Below are 24568 nucleotides of genomic sequence, written 5' to 3' on the forward strand. Positions count from 1 at the left end.
CCCCGCTGAGCGGAGAGCCCCATGTGGGACTCGATCCCAGGACCCTGGGATCATGACCTGAGCCGAAGGCAGAGGCTTTAATCCACTGAGCCACCCAGGCACCCTTTTTGCAAGGTTTTATTTTTAAATCATTTTTACACCCAACATGGGGCTTGAACTCACATCCCCGAGATCAAGAGTTGCATGTTCCATCCACTGACTGAGCCAGCCAGGCACCCTGAGAGCAACTCTTTTCAGATATGCAGATAAGTATGGTAAAATACTAAGGGCCTATGTAGCAATGCAAAAATTAATTGCTTCATGAGTGCAAAGGTAAAGTGCTTGCAAAAGGCTTCTGAAGCCCTCAATAGTTTCTAATAAAACTATTATTATTATATTATTAATATTATTATTATATTATTGGAGAAACTTCCAAGGGAAAGGAATGGGCAGAAGGTTTACAGGTAGGATCTTTCTCTTGGCAAAAGTAAAGCCTCATGGGCGTAGACCCGTTTGGCTGGAGTAAAGGGTTCAGGTGAGAGAGAAGCAGACATAGCCATTCTGTGAAGAAGCCGGAATTCTATACCAAGACCTGGGACTGGGTCCTCCTCTAGAATCCTCCAGGCCATTCATGATCAAACCCCAGCAAGATCAATCACGTGGCCAAAGGCCAATCATCAGAACTTCATGGCTCATTTTGCTTCCTAATATCCCACTAGGGATGACCTGGACTTTTAGAGGGTATATTCTTGCTTCTGGTTTCATAGATGAGGCAAAGAAGGGCCAGGTGATTCACAGAGTGAGTAGGTTTTTAAACTACAAACTCAGGGCTCCTCCCTTGCACATAGCATGCACTCACACAAAATTGTCCACATGTGTATCTTCCTCCAGAACTTGAGGGATTTTTTTTCCACATTATCTATCTGGAAATATTTTATGCATATGCAAACCCACAAACACATTCTTCTTTTATGGTAGAATAGGGTGCCTGGGTGGCTCAGTCAGGTAAGGGTCTGGCTTCAGCTCAGGGTATGGTCCCAGCGTCATGAGATCAAGCCCCAGATTGGGCTCCTTGCTCAGTGGGGAAATCTGCTTCTCCCTCTACTCTGCCCCTCCCCCAGCTTGTGGACTCTCTCTCTCTCTCTAATAAATAAAATCTTTAAATAAATAAATAGATGGCAGAATAACCAACATGTAGTTTTCACCTTGTTTGTTTGGGGTTTTTTTAGATGAAGATTGCTTTTTAAAATGCAATGTCAGGGGGCACCTGGGTGGCTCAGTGGGTTAAAGCCTCTGCCTTTGGCTCAGGTCATGGTCCGGGGTCCTGGGATCGAGCCCCTCATCGGGCTCTCTGCTCAGCGGGGAGCCTGTTTCCTCCTCTCTCTCTGCCTGCCTTTCTGCCTACTTGTGATTTCTGTCTGTCAGATAAATAAATAAATCTTTAAAAGAAAAATGCAATGTCAGAATCTCAAAGTTACAGAAACCTCTTTCCTTAGGAATAGGTTTAAGTTTCTTTTTTTCCTTTTTAAAGAATTTATTTATTTATATGACAGAGAGAGAGAGAGCACGAGCGAGCATGAGCAGGGGATAGGGAAGCAGGCTCCCCGCTGAAGAGGGAGCACGATGGGGGGCTCCATCCCAGGACCCTGGGACCATGACCTGAGTTGAGCTGAAGGCAGACGCTTAATCAACTGAGCCACCCAGGCGCCCTGTAATAGGTTTAAGTTTCTGTTCAAAGTCTCTTGCACCTCCCTAAGCTCCCCCAAACAAGCCCCAAGTGACATCTCACAAACTCTTGCCATCCCCACCTCTGGTAGAAATGGAGTTGGCATGCCATTGTGTCATTTGAGGGGACCTCTTAATTTGTTTCTGTGAAAGTTAATAAATTAAAAATGTGAAAATACAAAAGTTTCTGCGTCTTCTTGACATTTAAATAGAGGGTGCCAAATTTTTACTTTGTAAACTCCATAACTGAAAATATAGTGAAGATTATTGAAAAGGGTCAGCTGACTTTTGCCCTTCAGGAGGGACCTCAGGGAGAGGAAGGTGCCCCTTGAGGGGTTTTAAGGCAGAGTGGACATGTGAGGAGACCGTCTCCGTGAGGTGAGAGCCAGACAAGGGATTCTGATACCTGCGGGATTGCACCGGGCCTGACAGGGAGGCACCCACCAGCTGTGGAATCCCTAGACAAGTGAATTGCTACTGGAGAAAAAAATAATTATATACACTTTTGGTTATTTAAGTGTTCCACGAATTTGCCTCTGGAACTACATCTGAGAAATGGGGGGCTAGGCTAAGGGAACTCAGCAAACATAACTGCCCTCAAGAGAAGCCACAACCTTTTAGCCCCAAGGTCCCATAAAATGAGTCAGGGTATCCAGTTCCTTCTGTCCCACATTGGCTGGAGGTGTCTTGCTCCCATAGCCAATAGCTCCTCATTCTTGCCTCTCTAGCAAATATTTGTAGCTGTTAGTCCCTAAAAGAAAATACCCAGGAATAGTCTATGTGATATAGAAATAAATGCAATATTTTAAAAATACAAATTGGGATCAATCACGAGAGAAACATAAAACATAAATATCATAAAAATTTAAAAAGTTTTATAGTATTTCTAAAAATAGAAAACTTTGCATAAGGATCATGATTTGTAACTTAAATACGCCCTCTGCTGGGAATATCTAGTTTTGCAAACTGAGTCTTAAACAGAAATGCGATCTTAGGTTTGAAGAACACTTCTCCACTAGATGTTTAATAATTTGGTAGACACTTTACCCTTAGTATCTCCCCCATCTCTGGTCCCATGGGGTAGGCCTTGTCTGTACGCAGTGTGCTCGCTCCTGACTAGTAGAAAACAGAGAGAGAAACTGATCTCTAAATATTAGCGACAAAGTATGTCTGAAATTCTACCCAATTCTACCAATAAGGCTTCATCATGTATTGCCTCATCTTAATATCTTTTTAAATACAAATGTCTCAGGGTGCCTGGGTGGCTTAGTGGGTCAAAGCCTCTGCCTTCAGCTCAGTTCATGATCCTGGAGTCCTGGGATCAAGCCCAGCATTGGGCTCTCTGCTCAGTGGGGGGCCTGCTTCCTCCTCTCTCTCTGCCTACTTGTGATCTCTGTCTGTGAAATAAATAAATAAAATCTTTTTAAAAGTCTTAAATAAATAAATAAATACTTAAGTAAATACAAATGTTTCTTGTAAGGAATATATCCAAGGAGATGTCCACAGTGGTGGGGTGAGTATTTCAGAGTTCTCAGAAATATCTCAGTGAGTGAAGAACCAAAAGATAATTCTCAGTTTTCCCACAGTTCCATCTAGGTGCAGACTCTGAGTCTCCACAGGCAGACATTTTTTAAAAACCTTTGAATTTCTAAAATACACTTTTCCTGAATTTAAAATGGTATATAGAGTAAAACTTTTATTGCCCAAATTTACAAGTATTTGATCAATCAGTTCATTTATTTCAAACCGAGAATTAAAGTTTAAAAAATACTTGCCTCCAAGGTCTTAAAAAAAAAAAAAAACCTTAGAGTGGAGAAGGGAGTTGGGGGAAATTGGAAGGGGAGGTGAACCATGAGAGACTATGGACTCTGAAAAACAATCTGAGGGTTTTGAAGGGACGGGGGGTGGGAGGTTGGGGTACCAGGTGGTGGGTATTATAGAGGGCACGGATTGCATGGAGCACGGGGTGTGGTGCAAAAATAATGAATACTGTTATGCTGGAAATAAAAAATAAAAAAATAAAAATTAAAAAAAAAAAAAAACCTTTCTATTTCTCAATGTTTCTATGTCTTGTACAAACAGTACAGCCCTTCTATTTCTCGATGTTTCTATCTCTTGTACAAATAGTACATGTAGATTACATGGAAGGCATATTAGATACTGGTGGTCCCTGATGGAAATAGACCAGCTTGTTGCAACATGAGGCTATGAACCATGAAGGAGGATATTACTTTGGGACAGAAAACAACTGTGGTGATTAATCACAGTGATTTCAAATCCATCTTGTGAAATCAGAAAAAAAAAAAATCTTTAATCCCCCCTCCAAGTTCATGAGAATCCCAAAATATATCCACATAGGACCAGAACTGTTCTTTGATGCTGCAGGATGGGTGGAAAGGGAAGCAGCAGAGCTCTCTTCTCCCAATGCCCCTCCTCTGACCGTAGAGCATTCCTCCTAGGACTCAGGACAAGCCTGGGATTCTGCTAACACAGAACCAAAAAAACCTTTGGAATCTACCGGCATGCAATTAGGCACACACAGGCCTGCCTGCAAACTGAACCAAAGTGGGAGGGTTTTATGAAGGTGCTAGTTGGGGCAGACACTGAGCCATCTAGGAATGAGGCGTCCAGGAGACCTCAGTCATGCGGCCAGAGCCAAAGGGATCTCATCCCAGGGAGACCAGACACAGGCCTGCAACAGGCCAACCAGCTGCACCTGAGATGAGAAATTGGCGCTTCCCAGTAAAAAAGGTTTTTCTGCTCCCTGGGCTTTCTTTATTGCTTTCTAGTTTATTTGGTAACCGTATGCAAAAGCATACTGTTTTTCCTACATTTAGGCCAGCATTTCAGTATTTTCTTTTAATATATGAACATTCTTTTCTGATTATAAAAATAGTATATGGTCTATGCAATTTGGAAAATTCAGAGAAAATATAGAGAAGAAAATAAAAATCAACCATCATCCTGCCCACCAGAAATAACCTCTAATAAAACTTTTAACTTCAGTCTTTCACAATGCATATATTTTTTACAAATTAAATTTTAAAATTATAGTTTTACAAATTAAAATGAGGATTATGTATTGTTATTGTGTATCTTTTTTGGGGGGTTATCCCTTTTTATTTTCTTGGTTATGAAACATTTTTCCACATCTGGTCAAAATTCTTCAAAACATCATGTACTGGGGCACCTGGGTGGCTCAATCAGTTAAGCGTCTGCCTTCAGCTTAGGTCATGATCTCAGGGTCCTGGGATGACACGTCCCGTGTCAGGCTCCCTGTTCAGGCTCCCTCTCCCCCTCCCTCCACATTCATGCTCTCTCTCCCAAATAAATAAATAAATAAATAAAATCTTTAAAAATTAAAAAAAAAAAATCATGTATTGAGGTTGGTTGGTAATCTGCTACAAATAATAGTACCATAAATTTTTATAACTTCTAAATGGTTGGCCATCTAAGTTGTTTCAAACTTTGTCCCATTATTAAAAATGATATGATGTAATATTTTCACTATTAATGATGAAATGTACATATCTTCATCTCTGACTACTTTGTTAGGATAGATTGCAAGAATATAGAATCAGGAGGTATGGGGTTTTTTTGTTTGTTTTTAAGATTTCCTTTAGTTATTTGACAGACAAGAGATCACAAGTAGGCAGAGAAGCAGGCAGAGAGAGGGGAGGAAGCAGGCTCCCTGCTGAGCAGAGACTGAGGTGGGCCTTGATCCCAGGACCCTGAGATCATGACCTGAGCTGAAGGCAGAGGCTTAAACCACTGAGCCACCCAGGCCCCAGGAGGTATGTTTTGAAGCTCTTCATACCTATCTCAAAATTGCTTTCTAAAAAGGTATTATCAATTTATATTCTTATTAACAGCCAATGTGAGTGTCCATTTTACCTTGCCAGCACTGATAATTATAAAATTCTAATTTTTGTTGATTTGATGGCTGGAAAACAGTAATTCATTTCATCTACACTTTGTTTTGCCAGGTGGTTAAATAGTTTTCTTCCACTGACTAGCTGTTATGGGCTAATTGTGTTCCCTCAAAATTCATGTGTTCAGTGTGATGATATTTGGAGATGGGACCTCTAGAAGGTATTCAGGGCTGGATGAGGTCATGAGAATAGGGTCCTCATGATAGAATTAGCACTGTTATAAAAAGAGACACCAGCTAGCTTGCTCTCTCTCTCTGCCATGGGAGACACAGTGAGAAGGCAGGTGTCTGCAAGCCAAGATGGGTGCCATCACCAGAACCCACCCACGTGGGCACCCTCATTTCACACTTTGAGCTCTGGAACTATGAGAAGACAAATTTCTGTGACTTAAGCCCCCCAGTACAATGGTATTTTGTTATGGCAGCTCAAGAAGACTAAGACACTAGCCATCTCTGATTTTGCATACATTTTATTTGTCCTTTATTGGGATGGGCTTCATCTAGATAGGATTAGAGAGGTAGCTATAACAGTATCCAAAGAGAGACAACCCCAGAGAATGAGAACTTCAGAAGGACCAAACCAAGGCCACTGATTAAATCTCCATCTGTGTCACCGAAAGTCTCCCCAGAGTCCTTCTCAGCTGTGGGGTTTATTTTGTTTTGTTTGTTTTGTTGAGAGAGAGAGAGAACACATGAGCACCAGGGTGGGTGAGGGGAGGGGCAGAGGGAGAGATAGAATCTTAGGCAGGCTCCATACCCACCACAGAGCCCAAGGCGGGATTCGATCACATGACCCCAAGATCAAGACTCGAGCCAAAATCAAGAGTCAGGGACTGCCTGGGTGGCTCAGTGTTAGTTAAGCCTCTGCTTTCAGCTCAGGTCATGATCTCAGGGTCCTGGGATCGGTCCAGGGTCCCGCATCGGGCTCTCTGCTAGGCAGGGAGCCTGCTTCCTCCTCCCTCTCTCTCTGCCTGCCTCTATGCCTACTTGTGATCTCTGTCAAATAAATAAAATCTTAAAAAAAAAAAAAAACTTAAGAATCAGATGCTTAACTGACAGAGCCACCCAGGCACCCCTCCACTGTAGATTTAAAAGGATCTGTGGTTTGAAACAACAAACCACATCAACCGTTTGTCCAGTCAGGCTGCTGTAACAGAACACTATAGACTGAGTGACTTATAAACAACAGAAACTTCTCAATAGAAATTTATTTCTAGAAGCTGGGAAGTCCATGATCCAAGTACAGGAAGATTCTGTGTCTGGTGAGAGGTGCTTCCTGGTTCACAGACAGCTGTCTTCTCACAGTGCCCTCACATGATGGATGCGAGAGGGATGTCCCTCAGGCCTCCTTATCAGGGCACTAATCCCATTCATGAGGGCTTTACCTCATGACTTAATCAACTCCCAAAGGCCTCATCTCCAATACCATGACATGGGAGATTAGGTTTCAACATAGGAATCTGGGTAGACAGAACATTCAATTGATAGACTGCTTTTTATTACTTTTTTCATTTTCACAATAAAATCTATTTTTTAGATTTGAAAGTAGACATCAATTTCCTTTGGTGTGTGTGAAAACAGCTGTCCCACGTGTGACCCTGCTGATCACTGGGAAGGAGGAAACCATGTTGATTGGTCATTAGACCACCCCTCCAGCCTCACGGTGCCACTCAGGCTTTTCCTGAAGTTCTAGAAGCCTTGTGCCCTTGAAAAGTACAACCTTAGAGACACAATGATCATTTCTGGGTCCAGGGTAATTTTCCTTGGCTTATTACACATGTTAATATAGTCGAGACCTGCACTGTCTAATATAGTAGGAACTAATTACATGTGGCTATTGAGAACTTCAGACATGGCGAGCCCAAATTGAGATGGGCTGTTTAAGTGTAAAATACACACCCAATTTTGAAGACTTAATATGATTCCATTTATATTGAGTCCATGTTGAAATGATTATATTCTGGGACTGGTTTTATAAAATATATTATTAAAGGGGCGCCTGGGTGGCTCAGTGGTTTAAAGCCTCTGTCTTCGGTTCAGGTCATGATCCCGGGGTCCTGGGATTGAGCGCCGCATCGGGCTCTCTGCTCAGCAGGGAGCGTGCTTTCCTCTCTCCCTCTCTCTGTCAAATAAATAAATAAAATCTTTAATAAATAAATAAATAAATATATATATATATATATATATATATATAATTAAAATTAGCTTCACCCATTTATGTTTCTTTAGTGTTTCACAGGACACCCAAATAGATAAATGCACAGAGAATGCAAGAGAAATGTCAGGACTAAAGACAGCTTCAGATTCACAGCTGCAAGTGCCTAAAGCCACTGACAATTTTTCTACTAGCACATGGTAGCTGTCCAGCAAACATTTGCTGATGGAGTGGTCTGACGTCTCCTCCTTACCACTCTTGCTGTCCCCCAAGGTAAAAAAGGCTGGCTGGTGCCAAGACCCTAATTTGTTGTTTGAAAAATGTTACCTGACTAACATGAGTTGAACATACAATCCAGTGGTCTTTGAGATGGGTGTACAAACCTCTAGGAACCCCAAACCATTTCTCCTTGTGTGTACAGGATAATCGGCAATGGCTCCCAGGGCTGCACACTTCCCCATGGACATCCAGAGATGGAATATCTCTGTCCTGGCACTCCAACCAGCAACTTGACATCAACTGACTTGGATCACATCTTGCCTTCTCTCATGATTACCACCACCCACATTGTCACAGACACTGTGGCCAGAGAACCTTATTGTTGGAAGGCAATAAGGGCTGGACCACCGGGGACAGAGATAGTCCGTTTCCCTGAAGCATATGGTCTATGTGGGGAATAGGAAGGTTATAGAAGAACATAAGAAATATTAGAAGGAAGAGGGAAACGCATATTGTGTGGGCAACTTTTTAATGTCCAGTGTATATCTACTCTTGGGGAACACAAAGGGAAGAGGAAAAGAAGGGATAAATATGTGGAAGGGTTGAAACCCACTTACTGGGTGACACTGCTGTGATTCCCATCTTATTTGTCCACATAATGCTTGTAACTACAACTTGATCCCAGATTCCCCTTGTATGAGCAAGCCACTTGTGGCTAATTGTATGGCCATGACAATATCTCCCATCCCACAGGCTACTGTCACAGCGTAACTTTAATATGCCTCCCATCATGAAGTGGGGTCTATAGTCCCTCCTCTTAAATATCAGTGAAATAATGTTATGTTGACTTCTGAGCCGAGGTCACACATGGTGGTATAACTTCTACCTAGTTCTCTGGAGATGCTTGCTCTTAGAACTGAGCCTCCATACCGTGGGGAAGTCCAGGTTGCTCATGAAGAGGCCCATTTGGAGAAACCAAGCCTCCTGGCTCACAGACATAGCTGACCCTCTGCCCCCAACCAACGCCCAGCACCAACTTTCCAGGTATGTGAGCAAACTATCTTGAAAGTGGGTGTTTAATTCCTGTTCATCCACCCCAGATGGTACCACATGGAGCAGAGACACGCTCTCCCTGAAAAACCTTTCAGAATTCAAATTTTTGAGCAAACGAAATGATTCTTGCTGCTTTAAGCCACTAAGTTTTGTGGCTGTATTACAAGGCAACGGATAACTGATACAACAAGCAAATAGAAAAGAACTACATAGCCCAAGGAAACTGGTCTAGCATCCATCCCTAGCTATGTACATTATGAGAAAAAACACCCAGCCATTGCTATCCTTTGACATTTTATTATGGAAAACTTCAAACATACAGAAAGTAAACGAGTATCATGAACCCCTATGAACCCATCACTCAGTTTCAACAATTACCCCATTCCGAGAGTCTTCAAAGTTATTCATGTTAACAATGATTGTTAAAATAACAACACTTTAAAGAAAACAGGAAATGCTAGATAAAATGGATGAAAACATGCAAAATTTTCATCAAAATTTATAAAAAAGAATCAACTGATAATCCTGAAATGGAAAAATATACTGCTGGAAATTAAGAATCCATTTGATATATTTAATAGTAGACAGGACACAGCATAAAGCAGAATCAATAAACTTGAAGACAATCAGTGAAAAATATCCAAGTTTGAGCACAAAGGGAAAAAGAAGGAAAAAAAGAGAACGGGGGTGGGGGGGAAGCCTAACATATTGATGATTGGAGTCCCAGAAGAAGAAGAGAGAATTGGGTAGAAACATTATTTGAAAATGGTCAAAAACGTCCCAAAACTGATGACAAGTATCAATCAATAGAATCGGTATTTAAGTCAGTAAGTCAAGCAGGGTGTTTTGTTTTGGTTTTTCAATCAGCCTCTGTGCAAGCATTTGCAGGGAAATGATACTCAGGTTTTATTTAAGATAGGTAGGTGAAATTCAGAAGAGGTTGAGTATACGGGAAATCTATGATAAAAAAAAAGAAATTACATCTTCCAAAGTTTGCAGAAGATGGGTTTTAGAAGATCTTTAGTCCTGTCAAATTGGGTCAGATGAAGAACTACGCAGGCTTAAGAGGCACAGGGCGATTCATCCTGATAGTCTCCTAGGGGAAGCGGGTAACCGGGTTAAGGTGGGAGTGTGGGCCCCGGAAAACCGCTCCCTTGCTCCTACTGCTAATGCGGTGCCAGAAGGGAAAGAGGGACTCCTCATGAGAATATCGCCTTAGGCAAAGGGCTCTACTGAAGGCCTCTCTCCTCTGGGAGCAATGTGGTAGGCTGGGGAGCAACGGGGGTTTGTACCCAAAGGAGGGACCAAGGATCCTCTGCCAGCCTCCTAGTGTTATGGCAAGTGGAGAGCAAGAGGAGGAGAGGCTTTCACTTCCCTGGTGTTTCCTGACCCTCAACTCAAGTCCACTTCTGCTACCTACTCCACAGCCAATCTAGAGTGAGTCATCACTCAGAAGAGCTCAATCCTAAAATCTTAAACACAAACATTCCGCTTTCTGACCCCTACCCTCCTACTCTTCCAGCTCCCTCCCTCCATGACTCCCTCTACCCCTCTTTACTCCTTAGGATCCTCTACTTTCTGCCCATATATCAGTGTCAGGAACTGTTCTCACTTCCCACCTAGTCCCTCTGCCCATCCCTCAGACACTCTAAAAAGCTTAGCTCCTTCACCACCACCGCCCCTCCAAACTATATGCCTGGCAAACGCCTATCCTGGATGAAGTCAACCCTTATTTTTATACCTACATCTGGTTTACTGTTACTTAAGAAAATCACTCAGTGGGGAGGATGAGTACCATGCTCTCTACCTATTTTCAAACATAATTGTATGGAAGTAAAACATGAATGAAACTCAGCAGAAAAAAATTAAAACAACACAGAGGTATATGGCAAAAATTAAAAAAAAATAAAGCCGCCCCCCCAAACATTTGCTTTAAAGGTTTTGTGTATGTTCTATGCATGCATTATTGTCTTAAATGTAGCTAGATATACGTACCTACATATACACACATATACATATGTATATGAAATCAAGTAGTTACATTGTAGTAGACACTTCTGGGTCAACTTGCATTATTTTGCCTCTTTTAAAATATGTCTTGGGCACCTGGGTGGCTCAGTGGGTTAAAGCCTCTGCCTTTGGCTCAGGTCATGATCCCGGGGTCCTTGGATCAAGCCCCTGGGCTCTCTGCTCAGCGGGGAGCCTGCTTCCTCCTCTCTCTCTCCCTGCCTCTCTGCCTACTTGTGATCTCTGCCTGTCAAATAAATAAATAAAATCTTAAAAAAAAAAAAATTAAATGTCTTGGAAAGCTCTTCTTCTCCTTGGTCCCTCCTTTGGGTACTTTATATACTATCCCATTCCCTTATTCATATATAAGTTATTTGCTATTTTCACAATAATGAATATCCTTGTACAGCTTTCCGGATACAGTGAAAGTCTATGCCTGAAGTGGATCTCTAGAAGTGAAATGTTTGGTCAAAGGGTGTATGTACTTAACATTTTAACAAATACTTCTAAAATACCATTCAGAAAGGCTCTATCAAATTGCCCTCCCAACTGCACAAGAGACTTACCATCCCGAGCCGGGCTCTCAACATTGGCTGGCTCCCCTCTTCTTTCCTTCCCTAGACTTCTCTCGCCCTTAATCTCCACATACCTTATCTCTGCTCCCAGCCCCTTCTGCTGCCTCCAAATGTACACATTTTTAGCAAATATCGCACCAAATATTTGTAGAGAAAATGGAAGTTACTTGGCTTCCTACCCCCAAAACAACAAAACCGACCCAACCCTCTCCTGTCCTCCTTCCTCCTAACGACCGGGTAGGGTACAGTCTCCTCGGGTTAGGGCAATCCCGGCCGTGGGCTCCTTCCCTTCACGAAGGGCTGGCTGCCTTCCGTAGGGGTCTCAGCGTCCACTCTCGCTCAGCTGACCTGAAATCTATCCTCTGCCTTCATCACACAGGCTCACCATGTGCCAAACCCACCATACCTCCTCCTAGGTGACACTACTGCCCACTCTCTTCCTAGAGCCGCACTCTTCTAATTTTGCTCCTCTGTCTCTAGAACACTTTCTCCGCGGTCCTCCTCGGTCCTCAGGCCCCTCTTGACCAGACCTTAACGTCTGGAGTGCGCGGTTGCTGTCCCCGGGGCCCTGCGCTCTTTCTCCGGGGAACATGTCACCCTTCCCCTCCTTTCCGCCACCATCGCCCCCTCTGTCTTCTCCTCTCTGATCTGTGTCCTCAGCCCAGACGGCCAGTCTATTCAAGGCTGACTTCATCCTCTCCCATTCCGCTCCTCAAACCGTCCACTCGCTCTCCGGCCAGACCCTAGCCCCTCCTCCGGGAAATCGCCGGGGTCCTCTCCCTTTTAACTCCGCCGCCACGTGGCGCCAGTACCTCGCAGACCTGAGGAATGTAGTTCTCCTTGAAGTAGTTCCTCAGCTGGGGGGTGGCAGTGCGTAGCGAGGCCATGACCAGAGGCCCCACTGAAACTCCCCGCCGGCCCTCCGCGTCCCCGGAAGCAGGCGCCGCGCCCAGGCCGGGGACTAGCGCGTCCCGGCGTTGCCCCGGCAACCGCGGGGCAGGGAGGGGCGGGCGCGGCGGAGTGAGGTCCGCGCCCCCTAGGCGGGGCGGGGGCAGGGGAGCAGCCAGGAGGGCGGCGGGAGGAAGGCGGGCCTCGGCCCCGGCGGCAGCCAGCAGAAGTCCGTCTTCGGGCGGCGGCGGCGGCGGCGGTCTCCGGGGGCTCCCTTCGGGTCGCGCAGTCCCCGAGGCTCCGGACTAGTCCTGCCCCCCGCCCCGCCTCTGCCAAGCCGCCGGGACGCTCCGGGGCCGCAGGGGGCGGTCTTGCTAGTCTGGCAGGGTCGTTTCCGGGAGGCGGAGCTCAGACCTTACTTCCTTTCTTCTCCGCGGGCTCGCGCTCGGTTGGCGGCGGGATCCGCTGGCTCCGGGGCCTCCTGCGCCAGGCCGAACGCTGCGCCCCAGCCCCGGCGGCAGCATGGGCGGCGCCCGGGACGTGGGCTGGGTGGCGGCGGGCTTGGTCCTCGGGGCCGGCGCCTGCTACTGCATTTACAAGCTGACGCGGGGGCAGCGGCAAGGCGGCCGCGGGTTTCGGCTGCGCGCCTCGCGCTCCGCAGGTGAGGCCACGGGATGCCCGGCAGGCGGCGGGGGACAGCGGACCGGGGCTGGGTGTTATCCCTGGGGTGAAGGTTGAAGACAGCGGGCGCTCGTGGCCTTCCCGTGCTCGCGGCCAAAGAAGCCGAGGCAGGGGAGGGCGGGAGGCTCGTGAGCACGGCCAGGTGGAGAAGCCAGGTGCTGAGGACTGATCGTGCACTTGATGGGGTGCGTGTAAGGTCCTGAGCCGCCTCCTTCCTACACTTAGTTCAAAATCTCGTGATGAAAAGTTGCCCACATTTTCCTGCCTGAGTGCGGCGTCACAGCGGAGGATTGGCTGGGTTTCTCAAAAGCATGTCCACCACCCCGCACGTTAAAGCTTGCTCCGGCCTTTGTTACCAAGGGGATTCTCCCTACGATGGCGTGGGTGTTGCGGGTCCTGGAGCGGTAGACGAAATCGTGTCAGCAGTTGCCCTGGGAGAAGGAAAGCTGGAGGGGTAGTTCTGCGTCCTCTCGGCCAAGTCTCCGGGGGAGGTACCTTGAAGTCGCTGTGGTTCATACACAAAGTCGCTGAGAGATTCTGGAGATAACAGACACGGATGTACCTATCAGTTTGAAACAGTTGTCTGCATGGGAAAGGAAGCTACCCTCCCGGCGAAAAAGTGCATGGTTAGGTTTCCGTCCAAAAGTCCCGATGGGTGCGTTCGGGATTCTGAGGATTTGCTGGATGTTCTGGAGGGAAATTTCCGGTCATGGACGTTGTTACAGAAATAATTAAAAATGAATTCTCCTGCCAACCAAGAAATTCCTCTCTGCAAATACAGAAAAGAACTAAAGTTTTATTGTTGAGTAAGCATTAAACTAGATTGCTGTGCTCATCCCAGGCAGTCAGCTAGAGAATTCTCACCCCTTTATGTATCTAGGCAGATATCTATTTCATACCACCTGCATGTTATCCAGAAAGACAGTAACTTGTCTTTAAGAAAAGGCTTGACAGCACCATTTACACATAATTCATCGTAAATTCACTGGTAATTGACGTGGCAATTTGTTTCAGCTAATTGCTTTTATCCAAAGAAAACATAAGACTTCTCAGCATCTTTATGACAAGCAGGTGGTTACAACATAGAACCAGGTGGTGAGGCTAAATTCAGAGATCTGGGCTCCACCTTTTTGATGTTTACATTTTAAACAGATGACCCCAAATCCCATAAGAAAGACTTTCTTGGGTTGTAAACTGGCAGGAGAGTTACTTAGCTTTTAAAAAGATGTCATTTATATTAAGGAGACAAAGGAATTACAGTTATAGCTGGTTCTTGAACAAGGGGAATGTGAGCTGCACAGGATTACTTACATGGAGGTTTATTGTTTGTTTTTCAGTATAGGTACAGTTCTGTAAGTGTATTTTCCTTATGATTTTCTTAACATTCTCTCTAGCTTATTTTATTGTAATAATACATTACATAAGACATATCACATACAAAATATATGTTAACTGTTTTCAGTAAGGCTTTCAGTTCATCGCAGTCTATTAGTAGTTAAGTTTGGGAGAATCCAAAATTATACGTGGATTTTGGCACCCCTAAACTCTTCATTGTTCGAGGGTGAGCTATACAAGTTTACTCAAGGAAATACTCCGAGAAAACAGTAGGGAGAAGGTCTGTTTCCCTTTAGGGACAAAGGAAAAAGCAATTTTCAAAAAAAGGTTTTTATTTACCCTGACTTACAAAGCCTAATTTGTTTGTGTGTGAAAGAGATTTCTGGATTCAGATACCTTCTCACTTACACTGATTGAACCTGGTGAACACTGACAAAGTCAGTGTTTTAAACTTAATTTTACCAGTTCCAAAGTCACCCTTACCTTAAGTCAGGCACCTTACAAAGTAAGGTGCTCCTGGTCCCTTCTTCCTGAAACTACCCCTTTATCTTTTTTTTTAAAGATTTTATTTATTTATTTGACAGAAATCAGAAGTAGGCAGAGAGGTGGGGGCGGGGGGGTAGGGAAGAAGGCTCCCTGTGGAGCAGAGAGGGTGTGAGGAAGTGGGGGGAAAGCAGGATCCCCATGAAGCAGAGAGCCCGATGCGGGGCTCGATCCCAGGACCCTGAGATCATGACCAGAGCCCAAGGCTGAGGCCTAACCCACTGAGCCACCCAGGCGCCCCACCCCTTTATCTTTGAAGAAGACTTAACAAGTATCCATTTTTTTCAGCATCATGTTTAGATTTTTGAAGATGATCTTTTTTGTTGTAATTGAGATAAAATTGACATAAAATACTGTATTAATGATAGGTATACAGTATGATATGTGGCTATGTATATATTTGATATCAAATATATGTAATATGTATATATTTGGTTTTATTTTATATACTTGGTTCAGGTATCTGTACATATTGCAGAATAATCACCGTGAAAAGTTTAGTTGACATCTCTCACTTCATAGGCACAGATTTTTTGTTGTTGTGATGAGAACTTCTAAGATTTACTCTCAGCAACTTTCAAGTACATAATACAGTATTGCTTGCTAACTGTAGTCATCAAGCTGTACATTACTTTCCCAATATTTACATATCTTTAAACTTGTGCTTCTCATCACTTTCATCCATTTTACACTCCCCCTTCGCCTGCCTCTGGCAACCCCAGTCATGAATCTATTTTTATTCGTGAATTTGATTTTTTTCCTTTTTTTTGTTTTAGATTCGACATATAAGTGAGATTATGTCGTATTTGTTTTTTCTTTCCTGTCTGACTTGTTTCACTGAGAATCATGCCCTCAGTGTTCACCCGGCTTGTTGCAGATGGCAGGATTTCCTTCTTGTTATGGCTGAGTAATAATCCACTATTTCAGTTTTCCTATATATATGTAGACCACATTTTCTTTATCCATTCATCTATCAATGAAAACTGAGGTTGTTTCTGTGTCTTCCTGTTATAAATAATGTTGCTTTGCAGGGAACATGGGGATGCATATGTCTTTTCAAGGTAATAATTCTTTTTCTTCACATAAATACCCAGAAATGAAATTACTAGATCTGCATGCTAGTTGTATTCTTAATGTTGTGGAACGTCCAAATGGTTCCATAGTGGCCACACCATTTACATAGTCTCCAGCAGTGGACCAAGGTTCCCTTTTCTCTACATCCTCACCAACACTTGTTATCTCTTATCTTTTTGTTTTTGTTTTTTTTAATCTCTTATCTTTTTGATACTAGCATTCTAACAGGTGTGAGGTGATACCTCATTGTGGTTTTGATTTGCATGTTACTGATGATTACAGATGTTGAGCACTATTTCACGTATCTGTTGGCCACTTATATGTCTTTGGAAAAAATGGCTATTCAGATCCACTGCTTATTTTTTTAACAATTACTTGGGTTTTTTCCCATTGAGTTGCATGAGTTCTTTATATATTTTGGATATTAACTGCTTATCAGATAAATGATTGGGGGATATTTTCTCCCATTCCATAGGTTGCCTTTTCATTTTATTGATGGTTTCCTTTGCTGTGCAGAAGTTTTAAAATCTGATAGTCCACTTGTTTATTTTCGTTGCTTTTGGATTTGGTGTCAAATCTAAAAAATCATGCAAAAACCTATGTCAATGAGCTTACTGCCTACATGTTCTCCTGGGAGTTTGATGGTTTGAAGTCTTATGTTCAAGACTTGATTATAAGTTGATTTTTGTGTCTGATAAAAGAGTGGCCCAGTTTCATCTTTTTATGTGGCTGTCCAGGTTTCCCAGCACCATTTCCTGGAGTTGATGAAGTCTTAGAATATAAGTGAGGTTCGGTGGGGTGAGGTCCGGAGCCAATGACCAAGAAAGAATTCTTGAGACATTTTTGGTGCAAAATGGTGGTTTATTAAAGCCCCGGGACAGGACCCTTGGACAGAAAGGGCTGCTGCCCCGGGGCTGTGAGGAGTGGTCTATTATACACTTGCAAGTTGGAAGGGGATGGGGAATGGCATAAGTGTATGAGGAATTTTGGAAGCAAGATTTCCAGGACCTTGAGGGGCTAGCTATTGTTGGGCAAAAGGTTATTCATTACCGTGAATAAAACCTTTTCCTGAGACCCTTTAGATGTGTATCAGCGGGCCCTGTGCTTGGGAATGACTGTCAACACTATCTTGGACGGTTTAGAGATAAAGTTTCCCAATGAATTGTAGAGTAGAACTTAAAGGATCCTGGTCGGGGGTAGGGGTCAGTCAGGCCAGGATTGCCTTTGCCCTAAGCAAAGTGTTAGGTGAAGGCAGTTGAGTCCCTAGAGGAATGTCACTCTGCCAGTTTCAAGGGCTTGTCACTGGGTAAGGAAATTAATAATTTTTCTTCTGCCTGTTTCCCACATCTGAGCCACTGTCTTTTCCCCATTGTATTTCTTTGGGTGCTTTGTCATAAATTAATTGACTGTAAATGCATAGGTTTATTTCTGAGCTGTCCTGTTCCATTGATCTGTGTGTCTGTTTTTATGCCAATATTCTACAGTTTTGATTACTGTAACTTTGTAATGTATTTTGAAGTCAGGGACCACAATGCCTCCAGCTTTGTTCTCAAGATTGCTTTGGCCATTTAGGGTCTTTTCTCATTCCATACAAATTTTAGGATTGTTTATTCTATTTCTGTGAAAATGCCATTGGAATTTTGGTAGGGATTGCATTGGATCTGTAAATGGCGTTGGTTAATATGGACATTTTATTAGTTCTTCCTGTCAATGAGCAGGAATAGCTTCCTCTTTATATGTATTTTCTTCAATTTCATTCATCAGCACCTTACAGTATTCTGTGGACAGGTTTGTATACCTCCTTGGTTAAATTAATCCCTAGGTATTTTGTTCTCTTTGATGTAAATGTAAATGGAGTTGTTTTATTTTTTTTTTTTTTTTTTTTTTTCCTTCTTGGAGTTATTTTCTTAATCTCTCTTTCTGATAGTTTGTTATTAGCATATAGAGGTGCAACTCATTTTCTTATATTGATTTTGTATCCTGCAATTTTCCTGAACCTGTGTATTTGCAGCTTTTTGGTAGAGTCTTGAAGGATTTCTCTATATAATGTCGTCGGCAAATAGTTTTACTTTTTCTTTCTGATGGGATGGCTTTTATCTCTTTTTGTTGTCTAATTGCCCTAGCCAAGACTTCCAGTACTGTGAATAAAAACTGTGAATAAAAATGGTGGAGTGGACATCCTTCTCTTGTTCTGGGTGTTAGAAGAAAAGCTCTCACTCATTCGTTCACCACTGAGTATGATGTTAGCTGTGACTTTGATCTAAATGGCCTTCATTACGTAGTCCCTCTCTACCCTCTTAGTGTTGAGAGTTTTATCATGAATGGATGTTGGGTACTGTCCAATGCTCTTTCTGCATCTGTTGAGATGGTATGATTTTTATCCTTCATTTCGTTACGGCAGTGAGTCATATGGATTGATTTGCTGCTGTTGAGCCATATTTGCATCCTGGGGTACATTCCACTTAATCATGGTGTATGACTTTCTAATGTTTTGTTTGCTCATATTTTGTTGAGGCTTTTTACATCTGCATTCATCATGGATTTTGGCTTGTAATTTTCTTTCTTTGTGGTGGTTCTTGTCTGATTTTGGTATCCAGGTAATAGGGCTTTGTAAAATGGGTTTAGAAGTGTTCCCTCCTCTTCTGTTCTAGGGAGAGTTTGAGGATTGGTATTCTTCTGCGAAGAATTTGGTAGAATTAATTAGTGAAGCCCTGTGGTCTTGGACTTCTGTTTGTTGGGACTTTGTTGATTACTGATTTAATCTCCTTACTAGTAACTGGTGTGATAAGATTTTTTGTTTCTTCGGTTCATTTTTTGTAGATTTTATATTTCTAGGAATTTTTCCATTTCTTCTAGATTGTCCAGTTGTTAGCATATAATTGTTCCTAATATCCTCTTGTGATCCTTTGGTGTTTTTTTTCCTTTGTATTTTTGTGATATCAATTGTGTCTCTTTTCATTTCATTGGTAAGTGAAGCCACTCTCTCTCTCTCTGTTTTCTTGGTAAGTGTAGCCACTGGTTTGCCTATTTTGTTCCTCTCTTCAGTAAACCAGTTCTTGATTCATTGATCTTTCCATTGTCTTCCTACTCATTTATTTCTGCTCTGCTCTTTGTTATTTCCTTCCTTCTAACGTTGGGCTTTGTTCTTTTTATGGGTCCTTAGGTGTAAAGTTAAGTTGTTTATTTGAAATCTTTCAAATTTCTTCACATAAACATTTAGCACTCTGTACTTCCGTAATAGGGCTCTTTTTGCTTCATTCCATAAGTTTTGGTATGTTGTGCTGATGAAGTTTTAGAGTATAAGTGAGGTTCAGTGGGGTGGAGTCCAGAGCCCATGACCAAGGAAAAATTTTCTTGAGATGCCTTTGGTGCAAAATGGTGGTTTATTAAAGCACCGGGACAGGACCCATGGGCAGAAAGAGCTGCTGCTGCCCCAGGGTTGTGAGGGGTACCAGGTTATGTAACATGGTGTTGGGGGAACTTTTGTAGCAACATGGACGGGACTGGAAGAGATTATACTGAGTGAAATAAGTCAAGCAGAGAGAGTCAATTATCATATGGTTTCACTTATTTGTGGAGCATAACAAATAACATGGAGGACAAGGGGAGATGGAGAAAAGAAGGGAGTTGAGGGAAATTGGAAGGGGAGGTGAACCATGAGAGACTATGGACTCTGAAAAACAATCTGAGGGTTTTGAAGGGGCGGGGAGGGGGTGGGAGGTTGGGGGAACAAGGTGGTGGATATTAGGGAGGGCATGGATTGCATGGAGCACTGGGTGTGGTGCAAAAACAATGAATACTGTTACACTGAAAAGAAATAAAAAATTTAAAAAAAAAAAAAAGATGGTGTTGGGGGAGGTAAGGAAAAAGGGAGGTTTCCGTAGAACCAGATACCAGAGGCCTTGCCATTGTCAAGGTCGTTTTTCCTTTCTTAGCAAGGTATTAACCTTAAGGTAGTTGGGAGATTCCTAAAGACTGTCACTTACGTCCCACTCAAGAGTGGGGGTGGGAGAAGGTTGCATGATGTCAGCTTCTGCTCTGTCCTCCGCCAGCCTTCTGTTCCCTAATCAGTATTTCTATCTTTATTTTTTCTCGATATTTTTTTCCCTCTTTTGATTTCTTCTTTGACTCACTAGTTGTTCCGTAGCATGTTTAATCTCTATATATTTGTGAATTTTCCATTTTTCTTCTTGTAGTTCATTTCTAGTTCACTACCTTAGAGTCGAAAGTTTGTATATTAATTCAATCTTCTTAGATTTATGAAGACTTATTTTGTTGCCTATCATATTATTTATCTTAGAGAGTGTTCCATATGTGCTTAAGAAGAACATCTGTTTTGCTTTTGAATGTTTTGTAGATGTCTGTTAAGTTCATCTGGTCTAACATGTCCAATGTTTCCATATCAGTTTTCTGTCTGGGTGACATGTCCATCGATAAAACTGGAGTATTGAGGTCTCCTGCTATTGTATTACAATCTGTTTCTCCCTTTGAGTCTGATTATATTTGCCTTATAAGGTGCTTCTGTGTTGGGTGCCTACGTATTTACAAATGTGATGTGCTCTTCTTTTGGATTGATCCTTTTATCATTATATAATTATCTTCTTTGTTTCTTATTACAGTCCTTGTTTTAAAGTCTTTTGTCTGATGTAAGTGCGGCTACCCCAGCTTTTTTAAAGCTTCCATTTGCATGGAATATTGTTTTTTCTCCCTTCACTTTCCTTCTGTGTGTGTATCCATAAAGCCGAAGTGAGTTTCTTAACAACATATAGTTAGTCTAATATTGTGATTTTGAAAAAGAAATACATATTTATTCTTCATCCCCATTTCTAGCACAAAGCTCCTAAAACCCTCAGAATCTTCTAAGTGCTGTGAGCTATAAAGGTATCTTTTGTTATGTTAATAGTAACTTTTGGAAAGCTCTGTAAGAATGGGGTCTTGTTACAAGGGAGGCAAACGTGATTAGAGGGCAATAAACTTAATAAGCAAAATTTTCCCTGAGTTATGTGAGCTGCTCTAGCAAATTAATTGGACCCAAAGTGGCGTTGGTGAATCTCTGATCAGAAGCACCAGTGACGGGGCGTCTCAGTTGCTCAGTCGTTAAGCGTCTGCCTTCAGCTCAGGTTGTGATCCCATGGTCCTGGGTTCAGGCCCTGCTTTGTGCTCCATGCTCAGCAGGAAGCCTGCTTCTCCCTCTCCCACTGCCCCTGCTTGTGTTCCATCTTTTGCTGTTTCTCTCTCTCTATATATATATATACCAAAAAAATAAATAATCTTTAAAAAAAAAATTTAAAAAGAGGAGTACTGGTGATAACTTGGGCTTGTTCCTGGCATCTGAAGTGGTGAGGGTGGGGGCAGTCTTTGATGACTGAGCCCATAACGTGTGGGGTCTGACGCAGGTAGAAACTGTCAAAGTTGAATTGAATTGCGGAACCTGGAATTGTGTCCAGGAATTGCTTGGTTCTTTGGAAAAACTCACTCTATATTAGAATGGGTGACCAAAATCAAAATGTAAATTGGGTCTTATTTTGGTTTGGGTTAATTTTTTTTATTAATATATAATGTATTATTTGCCCCAGGGGTCTGTGAATCGTCAGGCTTACACACTTCACAGCACTCACCATACATAGCACATACCCTCCCCAGTGTCCATAACCCAACCACCCTCTCCATACCCCCGCCCCCCACAACTCTCAATTTCTTTAGTGGTTCTTATGGTTTGTCTCCCTCCCAATCCCATCTTGTTTTATTTATTTTTTTCTTCCCAGCCCCCTAAATCTCCGACTTTGCCTCTCAAATTCCTCATATCAGGGAGATCATGTTATAATTGTCTTTCTCTGATTAACTTATTTCACTCAGCATAATACCCTCTAGTTCTATCCACGTCATTGCAAATGGCAAGATTCATTTATTTTGATGGCTGCATAGTATTCCGTTGTGTATATATACCACATTTTCTTTATCCAGTTATCTGTTGATGGACATCTAGGTTCTTTCCATAGTTTGGCTATTGTGGACATTGCTGCTATAAAATTGGGGTGCATGCGCCCTTTCAGATCATTACATTTCTATCTTTAGGGTACATACCCAGTAGTGCAATTGCTGGGTCATAGGGATAGCTCTATTTTCAACTTTTTGAGGACCCTCCATGCTGTTTTCCACAGTGGCTGCACCAGCTTGCATTCCCACCAACAGTGTAGGAGGGTTCCCCTTTCTCTGCATCCTTGCCAGCATCTGTCGTTTCCTGACTTGTTCATTTTAGCCATTCTGACTGGTGTGAGGTGGTATCTCATTGTGGTTTTGATTTGTATTTCCCTGATGCCAAGTAACGTGGAGCAGTTTTTCATGTGTCTGTTGTCCATCTGGATGTCTTCTTTGCAGAAATGTCTGTTCATGTCCTCTGCACATTTCTTTTTTTTTTTTTTCCTTAAGATTTTATCTATTTATTTGACAGACAGAGATCACAAGTAGGCAAGGAGGCAGACAAAGAGAGAGGAAGGGAAGCAGGCTCCCTGCTGAGCAGACAGCCCCACGCAGGGCTCGATCCCACGACCCCGAGATCATGACCTGAGCCGAAGGCAGAGGCTTTAAACTACTGAGCCACCCAGGTGCCCCCTCTGCCCATTTCTTGATTGGATTATTTGTTCGTTGGGTGTTGAGTTTGATAAGCTCTTTATAGAGTTTGGATACTAGCCCTTTATCTGATATGTCGTTTGCAAATATCTTCTCCCTTTCTGTCATGGGTCTTTTGGTTTTGTTGACTGTTTGCTTTACTGTGCAAAAGCTTTTAACTTCGATGAAGTCCTAATAGTTCATTTTTGCCCTTGCTTCCCTTGCCTTTGGTGATGTTTCTAGGAAAAAGTTGCTACGGCTGAGGTTAAAGAGGTTGTTGCCTGTGTTCTCAAGGATTTTGATGGAATCCTGTCTCACATTGAGGTCTTTCATCCATTTGGAGTTTTCGTGTGTGGTGTAAGGAAATGGTCCAGTTTCATTTTTCTGCATGTGGACATCCAATTTTCTCAACACCATTTGTTGAAGATACTGTCTTTTCCATTGGACATTCTTTCCTATTTTGTCAAAGATTAGTTGACCGTAGAGTTGAGGGCCTATTTCTGGGCTCTCTGTTCTGTTCCATTGATCTGTGTGTCTGTTTTTGTGTGAGTACCATGCTGTCATGGTGATTGCAGCTTTGTAATAGAGCTTGAAGTCTTGAATTGTAATGCCACCAACTTTGACTTTCTTTTTCAACATTCCTCTGGCTATTTGGGGTCTTTTCTGGTTCTATTTAAATTTTAGGATTACTTGTTCCATTTCTTTGAAAAAAATAGATGGTATTTTGATAGGGATTACATTAAATATGTAGATTGCTTTAGGTAGCAGAGACATTTTCACAATATCTGTTCTTCCAATCCAGGAGCATGGAACATTTTTCCATTTCTTTGTGTCTTCCTCAATTTCTTTCATGAGTGCTTTATCATTTTCTGAGTATAGATTGTTTGCTTCTTTGGTTAGGTTTATTCCTAGGTATCTTATGGTTTTGGGTGTAGTTGTAAATGGGATCGACTCCTTAATTTCTCTTTCTTCTGTCTTCTTGTTGGTGTAGAGAAATGCAACGATTTCTGTGCATTGATTTTATATCCTGACACGTTACTAAAATCCTAAACAAGTTCTAGCAGATTTGGAGTGGAGTCCTTTGGGTTTTCCACACAAAGTATCATATCATCTGCAAAGAGTGATAGTTTGACTTATTCTTTGCCAATTTGGATGCCTCTGATTTTTTTGTTGTTGTTGTCTGATTGCTGAGGCTAGGACTTTAATACTATGTTGAATAGCAGTGGTGATAGTGGACATCCCTGCCGTGTTCCTGACCTTAACAGAAAAGCTCTTAGTTTTTCTCCATTGAGAATGATATTTGCTGTGGGTTTTTCCAGATGACTTTGGTGATATTGAGGTATGTGCAGTCTATCCCTACACTCTGAAGAGTTTTGATCAAGAAAGGATGCTGTACTTTGTCAAATAGTTTCTCAGCATCTATTGAGAGTATCATATGGTTCTTGTTTTTTCTTTTATTAATGTACTATATCACCCTGATTTGAGGATGTTGAACCAACCTTGCAGCCCTGGAATAAATCCCACTTTGTGGTATTGTAGGGTTGTGGTGAATAATCCTTTTAATGTATTATTAGATCCTACTGGTTCATATTTTGTTGAGAATTTTCACATCTGTGTTCATCAAGGATATTGGTCTGTAATTCTCTTTTCTGATGCGGTGTTTGGTTTTGGAATCAAGGTAATGTTGTCCTCATAAAATGAGTTTGGAAGTTTTCCTTCCATTTCTATTTTTTGGAACAGTTTCGGGAGAGTAGGAATTAATTCTTCTTTAAATGTTTGGTAGAATTCCCCTGG

At 42.5% G+C, this 24568-nt stretch overlaps 2 protein-coding genes across 6 annotated transcripts in view; one reads left to right on the top strand and one right to left on the bottom strand.

Annotated features, from left to right (window-relative positions):
- Window positions 1–12823, bottom strand: part of FBXL13 (F-box and leucine rich repeat protein 13) — a 247282-nt gene extending 234459 nt beyond the window's left edge. For 3 of the 5 annotated variants that reach the window (XM_032306079.1, XM_032306081.1, XM_032306077.1), the window contains exon 1: window positions 12457–12823. In XM_032306079.1, the coding sequence (XP_032161970.1) occupies window positions 12457–12531 (75 nt within the window). In that variant the 5' untranslated portion in view covers window positions 12532–12823. Of the gene's footprint in view, window positions 1–12050 lie in introns of all 5 variants that reach the window. The other 2 variants (XM_032306078.1, XM_032306080.1) reach the window with 2 other exon arrangements.
- A 124-nt stretch (window positions 12824–12947) lies between these two features.
- The window catches only part of ARMC10 (armadillo repeat containing 10), a 39255-nt gene continuing 27634 nt past the window's right edge, over window positions 12948–24568 (top strand). Inside the window, exon 1 of the mRNA XM_032306090.1 lies at window positions 12948–13193. Coding sequence (XP_032161981.1) covers window positions 13055–13193 — 139 coding nt within the window. The 5' untranslated portion in view covers window positions 12948–13054. The remainder of the gene's footprint in view (window positions 13194–24568) is intronic.

The sequence above is a fragment of the Mustela erminea genome, chromosome 11, assembly GCF_009829155.1.
Source record: "Mustela erminea isolate mMusErm1 chromosome 11, mMusErm1.Pri, whole genome shotgun sequence".
NCBI classification, from domain to species: Eukaryota; Metazoa; Chordata; class Mammalia; order Carnivora; family Mustelidae; genus Mustela; species Mustela erminea.